At 65.4% G+C, this 11,294-nt stretch overlaps 2 protein-coding genes across 5 annotated transcripts in view; one reads left to right on the top strand and one right to left on the bottom strand.

Moving 5' to 3' along the window:
• RUNDC3A (RUN domain containing 3A) overlaps positions 1-4,640 on the top strand; it is a 5,222-nt gene extending 582 nt beyond the window's left edge. The window contains exons 2-11 of one of the 2 annotated variants that reach the window (XM_042014328.1): positions 1,072-1,187; positions 1,349-1,482; positions 1,889-1,974; positions 2,108-2,197; positions 2,290-2,370; positions 2,484-2,649; positions 2,870-3,027; positions 3,341-3,478; positions 3,601-3,707; positions 3,932-4,140. In XM_042014328.1, the coding sequence (XP_041870262.1) occupies positions 1,072-1,187; positions 1,349-1,482; positions 1,889-1,974; positions 2,108-2,197; positions 2,290-2,370; positions 2,484-2,649; positions 2,870-3,027; positions 3,341-3,478; positions 3,601-3,707; positions 3,932-4,074 (1,219 nt within the window). In that variant the 3' untranslated portion in view covers positions 4,075-4,140. Of the gene's footprint in view, positions 1-1,071; positions 1,188-1,348; positions 1,483-1,888; positions 1,975-2,107; positions 2,198-2,289; positions 2,371-2,483; positions 2,650-2,869; positions 3,028-3,340; positions 3,479-3,600; positions 3,708-3,931 lie in introns of both variants that reach the window. The other variant, XM_042014250.1, reaches the window with a different exon arrangement.
• A 360-nt stretch (positions 4,641-5,000) lies between these two features.
• On the bottom strand, positions 5,001-11,261 carry SLC25A39 (solute carrier family 25 member 39). 3 transcript variants are annotated; one of them, XM_042014044.1, is made up of 12 exons: positions 11,133-11,261; positions 8,819-8,927; positions 8,685-8,744; positions 8,054-8,098; positions 7,290-7,399; positions 7,098-7,165; positions 6,856-6,980; positions 6,522-6,695; positions 6,317-6,426; positions 6,089-6,170; positions 5,928-6,008; positions 5,001-5,856 (listed from the first exon to the last, which is right to left on the bottom strand). In XM_042014044.1, the coding sequence occupies exons 2-12, from the start codon at positions 8,913-8,915 to the stop codon at positions 5,738-5,740; spliced, it is 1,071 nt and encodes a 356-aa protein (XP_041869978.1). In that variant the 5' UTR covers positions 8,916-8,927; positions 11,133-11,261; the 3' UTR covers positions 5,001-5,737. The 3 variants fall into 3 exon arrangements, with proteins under 3 accessions (XP_041869978.1, XP_041869895.1, XP_041870048.1); XM_042013961.1 differs by lacking the exon at positions 8,054-8,098 and having other exon boundaries at positions 11,133-11,215; XM_042014114.1 differs by lacking the exons at positions 7,098-7,165; positions 8,054-8,098; positions 8,685-8,744; positions 8,819-8,927; positions 11,133-11,261 and having other exon boundaries at positions 7,290-7,378.
• Positions 11,262-11,294: the final 33 nt, after the last annotated feature.

Raw genomic sequence — 11,294 nt, 5'->3', positions numbered from 1 at the left:
GGGGGAAACGGGGTGCGGGGGGGGGCTGGGGTTAGGGACCCCCATGCGGGCGGGGGGCCCAGGAAGTGACGTCAGGGCCCCGGAGCGGCGGGGATGGGGGATGAAGGATGGAGGATGAGCGTTGTCATGGAGACGCCCAGCTGGACCGGGATGGGGGGCAGGAATGGGGTGGAGGGATGGGGCGGGGGGGTGCTGGTGGTTCCTGCCGGGGCGCAGGGGGGGGGAGTGACACTCCCCGGGCCCCTGGTGAGGGACTGGCAGTGCTGGCAGTGCTGGGAGTGCTGGGAGTGCTGGGAGTGCTGGGAGTGCTGGGAGTGCTGGAGCCTGGCCCAGGGCTGGGGGGGATGTGGGGGCACCAGAGCCTGGGCAACCTGGCAGGGACCCCCAGGGCCTCACGTTGGGGTCTGGGGACCCCAGGGCTCCTCACCATGGCACAGGGCATCTCCAGACCCTTCTGTCATTACTTGGGGACCTGATGGATCTCCTTGCCATGGCATGGGGCATCTAAAGACCCCGTTGTCACGACACGGAGACCCTCTGGATCTCCACCAGGATGCCTTCAGCCCTCCCTGCTGTGCCATGAGGCACCTCCAGACCCCACTGTCACGATGAGACACCCTCCACCTGCTGTCCCGAGGATCCCCACAGGCAGCTGTGTCCCACAGACGGGGCGATCCCCCCGAGCAAACACCTGCCCTGTCCCGCCCTGTCCGGCCGGGCTTGGCGGGATCCGTGTCCTCGGCGTCGCTGTGCCCCGAGCACGAGCGGCCGGGCGGAAGGGGAAGCCATCACCGCCCGCGCACGGCCGGGGAGGAAGGGGGCCTTTGTTCGCCCTTCCTGGCCACTTGCACAGCGGGGAGCAGCGGCCGCCCCTGGGGGTCCCTGGGGACGTGGGGACAGGGGGGTCACCGAGCCACAGCCCAGCCCGACGCCCTCTTCCCACTGCCGGAAGCGGGAGCCAACAGCTGGAAAAGTGCTTTGCTCTGGTGCTGAATCCTCGTGTGTGCCAAGGCTGGGAGGTGGGTGCTGGGCGCGTGTCCCCTCCCAGCTGCGACGCCCATCCCTCGCCAGGTTCTCGGTGAAGACCCTTCTGGAGAAGTACACGGCGGATCCCATCGACGACTCCTCCGAGGAGTTCGTTAACTTCGCTGCCATCCTCGAGCAGATCCTCAGCCACCGCTTCAAAGGTAATGGTGGCCCGCAGGGCTGTCCCTGTCCCCATCCCTGTGTCCCATGGTGGATGGGAACAATGGGAACGCACATGCCGGCACCAGGAAGCGTGTCCAGCTCTGGTGGAGGGGCTTTGCTGGCACAGCAGCCCCTGAGCGCAGCCCATGGGTGCCCGCAGGCCCCGTCAGCTGGTTCAGCTCTGATGGACAGCGTGGGTTTTGGGATTACATCCGCCTGGCCTGCAGCAAGGTCCCAAACAACTGCGTCAGCAGCATCGAGAACATGGAGAACATCAGCACCTCCAGGGCCAAGGTCAGGCAGGCACCAGCCCTGTCCCTGTTCCTGTCCCTGTCCCTGTCTCTGTCCCCATTCCTATGCCTGCCCCTGTTTGCATTCACTCCACCCTGACCCTGGTACATGGACCCATCTACATCCCATCCCATCCCATCCCATCCCCATCCCACCCCTCTGTGCCCCCACCTTGCTCCCTTCCTCCTGCCCTCCTGCAGCTCCATCCCACCCCACAGGGCCCCACGGGACACAACAGGAGCTGGGGGTCCCCACGGTACTGAAAATGGGCTGAAAGCCACTCCTGTGTGGGGACCCCCATCTGCTGGTGCCCGAAGTGCCGGGGGTGGGTGGGAATACGGGGGGCAGCTGTGGGGGGCACCCCGTGGCTGCCGCCATCCTCAGGACTGCCCGGGGCGCTGCCTCACAGGGCCGGGCCTGGATCCGCGTGGCGCTGATGGAAAAGCGAATGTCTGAGTACATCTCCACGGCCCTGCGGGACACTCGGACCACCAGGTGAGCAGCCCCGGCCCTGCCGGCCATGGCCACACCTGCACCAAGGGTGTGTGGATGTGCTGGGGTGGGTTTCGGGGTGCCGGGGTGGGTTTTGGGGTGCTGGGGAGGTACATCCAGCTGCGTTTCTCCGCAGGCGGTTTTACGATGACGGGGCCATCATGCTGCGGGAGGAGTCCACGGTGCTCACGGGGATGCTCATTGGGCTCAGTGCCATTGACTTCAGGTAGGGACAGGTGACACAGTGGGACACAGGACCCACCTGACCCTCTCGGGATTCCCTGACCCTCTACTCCTTCTCCCGCTGCCTCTGCTCAGCTTCTGCCTGAAGGGAGAGGTGATGGACGGTAAAACGCCCGTGGTCATTGACTACACGCCCTACCTGAAGTTCACGCAGAGGTAAGAGCCGGGGTGCCCCTCCCTGGGACGGGGACTCCCCTGTCTCTCCCCCAGCCCCACGATGGGGCTCCCTGAACGTGTGACAGCCCCTGCTGAGCCCCCACACCCCCCAGCTATGACTACCTGAGTGAGGAGGAGGAGCGGGGCAGTGTGGAGAGCAGCACGAGCGAGGACAGCTCACCTGAACACCCCTATCTGCCCCTGGTCACTGACGAGGACAGCTGGTACAACAAGTGGCGCAAGATGGAGCAGAAATTCCGCATTGTTTATGCCCAAAAGGTACCGGGAGCCAGGATGGGGCTGTTGGGGTATCAACTCCCCCAGGATGCTTCAGCCTGGAGCATCTCTGCCTCTGCATCCCCACTCCCACAGCCCAGTGGGACCCTCAGCCCTACATCCTGCTGCTGTGGTGACCCAGCCCACTCCTTGTCACTCCAGATGGCCCTGGGGACATTGGGGGTGGTGGCAGTAGGGCACCACTGACAGTGGCCTCATGCAGGGGTACCTGGAGGAGCTGGTGCGGCTGCGGGAGTCACAGCTGAAGGACCTGGAGGCAGAGAACAAGCGGCTGAAGCTCCGGCTGGAAGAGGTGATGGTGCAGAATCAGCTGGAGAAGAGAGAGCTGGAGGGTGTCATCCTGGAGCTGCAGGAGCAGCTGTGAGTGGGGACCCACCGCCCCTGCCAGGGGGCTCGGGGACTGGGGGTCTTCCCTGGAGCCAGGGTGTCCCACAGGCTCTGGGTGGTCCCCAGTGCCCCACCGATCCCAAGGGGCAGGGTGAGGGGTAGTCCCTGGTCCCCCGTGCATCCTGTGGGGTGTGATGGGTACAAGCTTCCCAGTGTTTGGGTGCCTTGTATTCCCTGTGGGACATAGAGGGTCCCCAATGCCCCACATGTCCCGTGGGCTGTGTCCCCTGGCGGGTCCCCAGCACTGGCGGCTGCGCGACGTGCTGAGCACCCGCCTTTGCTGCAGGACGGGGCTGATCCCGTGTGAGAACCCACAGCTGGCCCAGCTCTCCAAGGAGATGGTGACACCCCTGGTCAATCAGTGGCCCTCTCTGGGGACCCTCAATGGCAACGAGAGCGGCTCGGACAGCAAACTGTACAGAAGGTGAGCTCACAGTGGGGGCGGAGACCTGCACGCAGCACCTGCCCTACCCCGGGGGGACACGGGGCGTGGGAGGGGCAGAAGGGCTGTGCCAGCCCCAGGGGGCTCAGAGCGTCCCTCCGCAGGCACAGCTTCGTGAGCACCGACCAGCTCTCGGCCGAGAACAGCCTCAGCTCCGACTCCCAGCGCCTGGGCGAGGGCAAGCGCGAAGGGGAGCCCTGGGGGCCCTTGGGTAAGACCCCCCACCCACCACAGGGTGCCCCCGGGGCTCAGCACGTCTCCCCGCATGCACCCAGGTGTCCAGACCCACCAGCAGCCCCCTCCTCATGGTTGGGATGCTGCCCCAGCAGTGCAGGGACACCCAGGTCGCCCCCAGAGAGGTGGTCCCCGTTCCCCCGGGGTGGCAGGGCTGGGACACGAGGCCGAGCCCGCTGTGACGCCCCGCTCTGCCCGCAGGGAAGGACCCCACGCCCTCCATGCTGGGGCTCTGCGGCTCCCTGGCCTCCCTGCCCAGCTGCAAGTCCCTGGCCAGTCTCAAGTCCAACGAGTGCCTGGTGAGCGACAGCACGGAAGCCAGCCCGACCCGCAGCCCCAGCTGAGAGCCCCGGCCCCCGCGCCGTCCCTCGGCCCGGCCGCCCGGCCCAGGACTGAGCTCGGCCCGCCCTCGCCGCCCCGGCGACAACGAGGGACTCGCCGAACCCACCGGGGAGGCTGGGGACCGGCGTCCCCCTCCCCATCTTGAGACCCCACCACGGCTGCGCCTCGGCCCCCCAGCCTGGACCCCGGCTGGAGACATGGACCTGCTGGGATGGGGGATGCAGGACCGGGACCCAGGCGAGCTGGGGATGGGGGAACGAACTGTGCCATGGTGGGGGGGACACTGGGAGCGACAGCTGCTGGGGAGCAAGGGGGTGAGAGTCCATCACGGCCCCGCTGTCCGTCCTGCTTGGTCCTTGGTGCCCGCCCGGGCTGCGCCTGCCTGGCCTCCCCCCTGCACTGGGGGGGGTGCCTGTCCCCCCTTGCAGCAGCATCCCCACAACAGGGGTAGGACTCTTCTTCCCCCTTCCTCCCCTGGGTTTTTGGGTTGTTTTGGGTGATTCTGGTTTTTATTTCAGCCCCATCTGCCTTGTTGGAGCAAAAGGAATCAATAAACGCAGCAAGCAGAGCTGGCCTGTCACCCACCTCCCCAGCTGGGACTGGGGGGGACAGACCCCTTGCGCCCCCCCTGCCATGAGGTTCTGGCCCAGGCAGAGATGCTGGGGGGGTCCAGTGAGCCTCCTCCAGCCCCTCTGGGCAGGGAGAGCACCTTCAGGACACAGCAGATCACCAAGGATGGGGCATCCCCTGGCCCATCAGCAGTGGGTGCTGCTGGGAGGAGGACGGTGGTCCTGGGGTTCCCTAACCCCCCATAAACGCCCAGCAGGGACCCTGTGGGGGACAGTACCGTGCCCACACAACAGGGCTGTGACCGTCACCCCATGGATGCCTCTACAGCCCCCCAGCACACAGAGAGAAATCCTTCCACTAAGAGACAATGATTTTATTTAAGAAAATAGGAGAAGTTCCCCCCACGAGTCCCGGGGTAAGGGGGGCATGGCCCACAGAGCTGGGGCAGGCCTTTGCAGTGAAAGGATGGGGCAGGGGTGCCACAACGGCCCCCCGGAGCAGCAGTGAGGTCTGTGACCACACAGGGTCTGTCCAACCCAGGGTCTGACAGGGGATGGGGACATCCCGAGTGGGAGGAGAAGTCCAGAGGCAGGGAGAGGGTCCCGACGTGTCCCCAAGCCATGCAGAGCCAGCAAGGCCAGGCTGTGCGTGAGTGATGGTCAGGAGGGGCAGATCCCCAGGCAGAGAAGGGCTGGGGGGCCTGGGCAGGCAGAGAAGCCCCCGAGATCTGGGGTTTGGTCCTCACCAGAGTCCCAGCTCCATCTCCTGCCAGGCCAGGTCTCCTGGGACACCCCATCCTTGCCAGTGTCCATGAATCCAGCAGCAGCATCTGTCCAGCCCCAAGGAATGAGTGTGGGGGGCTCCATATCCCTCCAGTGCCACAGCAGCAGGCACAGATGTCCCCCAGAGTGGCTGGATGGGGAGTGGGGCCGGGCTGGCCCTGGCTCCATGTGCGGGCAGTGGGAGGCAGAGCGGGAACGAAGGCACTTGGGCTCTGCACAGCCGAGTGCGGATCCTGCTCCCGGGACACCTGGATGGAGCAGGGCTGGCACCGCCCCCCGGGCACAGCCACATCCAGCCCTGCCCCAGGCCCGCTCACAATCCCCGCAGCCGCCGCTCCTGGTTCAGCTTCTGGAAGAAGCTCTTGCCAAATTCATAGGTGCTGATCATGATGGCGCAGGCAGGTGCCACCTTGATGACGCGGGGCAGGAACCCTGCAAGGACAGTGCCGTGAGCCCTGCGGTGACACCTGGAACCCCAGCAAGGGGCCTGGGCACATCCTCACCTGCAAACAGCCCCCGGGTGCCAGACTCAGCGCGGATCCGCTGCATGAGCAGCCAGGTGGAGGAAGGCTTGGAGGCTGCGACTGGGGGGAGAGGAAAGCGGGTGAGGGTTGGGGGACACCCACAGGGAGTCCTGGCAGCTGCCTGGAGCCTGGCCCCTCACCTGGGTGCACCTCACTGTCTCCCAGCTCGATCTGCCGCTGGGTTTTGACCACATCGAAGGGCAGTGTCAGCACTGCGGCTACCTGTGGGGTTGACACTGGACAGTGAGCCAGGACCTGGCGTTCCTGCCCAGTGCCAGCTGTTGTCACCTCCCAGCACCATCCCAGTCCCATTCCTCCCTCCCACAGGGGCCAAGCCCCACAAGGGAGCCCCAGCGTCCCAAACTCACCGCGCCAGAGATGGCCCCGGATAGGAAGCTGACCATGAACGTGGCCTCGTCCAGCCAGGCATGCCTGCAGAGCCACGTCCTCACCAGCTCGTAGTTAAACCAGTACAGAGCTGGGGGAGAGGAGACACCAGTGCTACCACTGGGCACCCTGGACATGCCAACCCCCCACACCAGCACAGGGCTGCCCTGGGCCCCCCAGCCGTACCCGAGAAGGGGACATCCCGCAGCACGGTGGGTCCCCAGCCTCTCCAGAGGGACAGCCAGCCGTCCTGGGCCACTGCTGACTGGATGCAGACCCGCAGCTCACGGTAGCTGAGCTGCCGGGACTGCATCTTGGTGCGGATCAGCTCCAGGGGGCTGATGACTGTCACAGCACCCACTGCAACAGAAGGGACACAGGGAATGAGCTCCATCCACTCCAGCGGCTGTCCCAGAGCCATCAGCGTCATGCTGGGAGAGCCAGGCACTGAGACCTGCCACGCTCTGCTGCCAGGACACAGGGTGGGCACGGGGGGACCCCAGAGAGGAGGGGTACTCACGCCTGGCGAGGGCCCCGGCCAGCAAGGGGATGTAGTGGCTCCGGCTCCCCGTCCGGGCTTGAAGGTAGTCCCGGAGCTGGTCGTAGGTGGTGAAGTAAATGACAGTGGCTGGCACAGCCATGACCCTGCGAGGAGGAGAAGGGGTGTGAGGGGCACATGTCCTCCCTGGGGGCTGGTAGGGGGCTTGGGACCGATGTCTGTGTGCCTGGGCAGGTGGCAGCAACCAGAATCCCCAAACTCACAGGGTGGGGGGCAAGCCGCTCCACAGAGACCTGATGCCCTCATAGCGTGTGATCTTCACAAAGGCGTCCTGGGGAGCGAGTGGAGCACCAGGGACAGGAGTTACAGGCAGGAGACAGACAAACAACCCCCCAGAAAACACCCTGACACCCCTCTGGGATGGGGAGACCCCTGCCCATGCCTGGAGCTCCTACCAGTGTGCCAGTGAAGTGGGTGGGGGCCTTGTACCAGGCGGTGCAGCTGTTGCCATTCTGGCAGACATACAGGTGGTCCATGAGCCCATTGCAGTAGAGGAAACACTTCCCTGAGGAAACAACGGCATCACCATTACACAGGAGACCCCTCCCCTCTGCCCATGCCCAGCACATCTGATCCCAAAGCCATCAGCTCTTCCAAGAAGGAGCCAAACCCATAGTGCTTGAGCCCAGTGGGGACCTGTCTGAGACCACGGCCAGGAGAGGAACAACCCTCCAGCACGGGTCTGACCACGGCCAGAACCATGGGGTGGGGGACACACAGCTCCATGGCAGGGATGGGGACACAGCAGGACCCACTGCCAGCAGCGGGAGAGGGTTTATGCCTCACTTGGTCTTGCCTCTGCTGCCCTGGCACAGTGGGGACATCAGCATTGGCCCCTCCACTGTGCTCTCAAGCCAGGCACAGGGACACCGGACACTGGAAATCCAAGGGGACTTTGACATAGCAGCAGGACAGAGTGACAAGACAGGGGGACCACAGACAGCCAGGCCTGCTGCACAACAGATCCCCACAGATGTGGCACAGCCAGCCCCAAAGCAGGGCTGCAGGGGCAGCCTGGGCTGGGGACAATGCCAGCCCCCACACCGCAGGGATGTCCCCACAGCCAGAGGAGCCCAAGCCACCACCAGCGGAAAAGCAAACCATGATGAAGGCTTGGGAAAGCAAAGCCACTGGCAGCAGGAGCCCCCCGCGTACTCACATGTGGCCGGCTGAGCGCCCCAGGGCACTGACTGCGCTGGCAACGCTGAAACACACAATGGGACACACTGGGACACACTGAGCAACCACACGGGGACGTGCCACCACCTGGGGCTGGGGCACACGTGCGTGCTACAGCTCCGAGCCAGGCAGTGGGAGAGCTCTGTGGGTGAGGGGGCTGCATGCCCCCACAGCCATTTCCCAAGCAGTTCCTATTGTCACCAAACCAGTCCCCTGGGGCCAGCCCCAGCCCACTGAGCCCACAAGAAGGGGGAGAGCCCATGGGGAGCAGCATGGAGACTGGAACAAAGGCGGGGGGGAACAGCCAGCAGCTGCAGCAGGCTGAGCCTCAGCCCCGCTGCCTGGAGGGCTGGGGGCTGCCAGGCACAGCGCTGACCCCCTTGGCACCGGGCTGCGGAGGTGGAAGGACAGAGCCAAGCACAAGCCCAGCTCCCCCAGCAGGGCCCCGGAGCCCGAGGACAAGGGGCCCACGGTAACCTGCCACCTCGCGATGGCCCCACGCTGCAGAGCTGAGACATCCCTGCCACCAGCTCTGCCAGCTGAGACATCCCCGCGGGCTGCTCGCCTCGGGGGCTGGCTGCAGCCCTCCGCCCCGCCCCAAGCACGGCTACCTTTGGAGAACGGGGTCTTCTGGGCCTGCAGCCGGATCTTCACCACGTCCAGCGGCGTCACTGAAAAGACACCATCCTTTAGCCATGACACCCCTGTGCCAGCCCCCCACCCTGGCGCCCACCCTGGTGCTCACCAAAGAGGGAGGTGAGGATGGCACCTGTCCCTGAGGCCAGCATCTGCTGCAGTGGCGTGATGCCCCCACCGAGGCTCGGTGACACCTTCTCGGCCATGGCACTGTCCCCCTGCAACGCACGGTGGGGGATGCTCGAGGCTGGGGGGTCCCTGTCCGGGGATGAGGCCCCCAGGAAGCCCCCCCGGCATCCCCACTCCAGCAGTGCAAGGACAGGTGTCCCACGCCCGCTGTGCTATCGCTGTGCAACACGGCAGCCGAGGGGCCCCCACAATCAGGGTGCCCTGGGGGGGGTGACAGGGACTGGCTCCCAGGGCTGGCCCAGCCCTGATAACACCCTCTGGCCCCACACTGGCAGCAAGCCCAGCCTGGCTGGAGAGGTGGAGACAGTCCAGCCTTCCACGTCCTTGGGGAAGGAGGATTGTCCCCTCCCTGCACTTGGAAAATTAAGGGCAGGAAGGAACAAAGTCCAAAGACCAGCCACGCTGTGACATCCCCCCCCAGCCCCGGCTGGGATGGCAGCAGAGCCCAGTGCCGCCACGGCAGGACACCAGGGAGGGGAGATCCCCCTTGTGAGCTTGCAACAAGCACCCCAAAAAGGGTTTAGGCATCCCAAATCTTCTGCCTGATCCCACTGGGGCTTGGCAAGGCTGCAGCCTCCAGGACTGATGTGCTGCCCTCGGGAAGCAGGGGATATCACACCCTTTCCAGGGAGAAGGACCCTCAGCACATTCAGCACCAGCTGCTCCCTCTCGCTGCAGCCTGGGGATGATTCTCATGCTGGGACGGGGCTGTAGCAGGAGGGTTTCCAGGCTTTGGGACCCCACAGGGTTCTTTAAAGCCTGGGAATGCAGCAAAAAACCTTCACCATCTGACTCAGCAATTTGCAAGGTCAGACAAGTCATAAATCTCTGCTTCACAGGCTCTGGAATTGTTGGGTGCCCAAGGCTGCAAGTTGGGACAGGTCTATCCTGAAGTTGCATGTGCCAGCCCCACCGGGAGCTGGGTCTGTCCTGGCACACGTGCCAGCCCCACTGGGCGAGCTGGACCTATCCCAGCACTGCACACGTGCCAGCCCCACTGGGCGAGCTGGATCTATCCCAGCACTGCACACGTGCCAGCCCCGCCAGCAGCTGGGCCTGTCCTGAACCCACACACTCCAGTCCCACAGGATCTGGGCTCTCTTTGGGCACAGGCCCCAGTGTGCCCATCAGGGGAGGGCAGCATGGCACGTGCCCCACTGACCCCACAGCCATCGCAAAACTGGGCAGGGCAGAGCGCTGGCTCCGGATTGTTCCCTCTGACCCAGCCCTTCTGCTCAGCCTGACGCAGGCCAGGGGAAATCTCTTGCTCCCAGCTCTGCCGCACCAGATAAACTCACTACTTATACGTGACATGCCCCAGCACAGCCCCTCTACTGGTGTTGCGGGAGCGGGGCTCCTCCAGGGCTTCCTGTTTGTATCCAAGCTCCCTTCTCAGCTGGGAGCTGATCCCTTTTCCATGCAGGATAAAATAAGTCCCTAAACCCAGAGCCCCTGCTCCACCTGGAGTGTCAGTGGTGCTGGGTATGGCACGGTGATGATTGGGACATAAAAGGGGGAAAACAAACATGAGTTAAGATGACCAATGCAAAAAATTCCCCGGGACGGGGGGCTGCGGGGAAGCTCGAGGGTTTCTTCCCGGATTGGAAGGGCCCAGCTGTCTCCAGCCCTGAGCCAGAGAGAAATCCTGCCAGCAGATCCCCGGCACTTCCCAGAGCCTGGGCTGCTCCAGCCTCGGGGATGTGAAGCTGGGTCCCCATCATCTCTCCCAGGGGGTGTCCAGACAGCAGGGGGATCTCATCCTGCTGGGGCACAAACCGCTCTCCCCAGGAGCGGGGACAGTGCTGGTGCGTTCCCCAGCCCGGCCCTCTGCCCTGGGGAATCCCCCCGGCGGGGCAGCCCCCCCATCCTGGAGCCTGAACCCCTACCCGGTTTCTGCACCCCTACCTGGAGCCTGCAGCCCCCCGAGGGGTTTGCCCACCCCCTCCAGAGCTCGGAGCCCCCAGCCCAGGGCTGTCTCCCCTCCAGCGGTGTTTGCAGCCCCCTCCCCTGGCCCTACACCCCCCTCTCTCAGGATCTGCAGCCCCGGCAATCTCGGGGTCCGCCCCCTCCCCGGGAGGGGAGCCAGGGGGTCCCCGCGGCCGCCTCCACGCCCACCACAGCCGCACGACCCCCGACACCGGGGGAAACTGAGGCAGCGGTCACGCGTGCCGGACCACGAGGGGGATGACGTGGGAGACGGGGTGTCGGGGGAAGTGCCGGGGGTTCCGCCCCACCTGCTCATTCCAGCCAGGCTTGGCGCATCCCTCCGGGACCGGGAGGCGGCACAGCGGCGGCGGCGGCGCCTTTAAGGAGCCCCATGGGCGCCCCGCGCCCTCCGCCGCGCGCCCGCCCCGCGCCGCACTTCCGCCCGCACCGCGCACGCGCCCTGCGCCCCG

The sequence above is a fragment of the Corvus kubaryi genome, unplaced genomic scaffold (assembly GCF_017639235.1).
Source record: "Corvus kubaryi isolate FWS band 111438036 unplaced genomic scaffold, C.kubaryi_AGA036_p1.0 123, whole genome shotgun sequence".
Classification (NCBI taxonomy): domain Eukaryota; kingdom Metazoa; phylum Chordata; class Aves; order Passeriformes; family Corvidae; genus Corvus; species Corvus kubaryi.
This window is presented reverse-complemented; position numbering and strand designations above follow the sequence as displayed.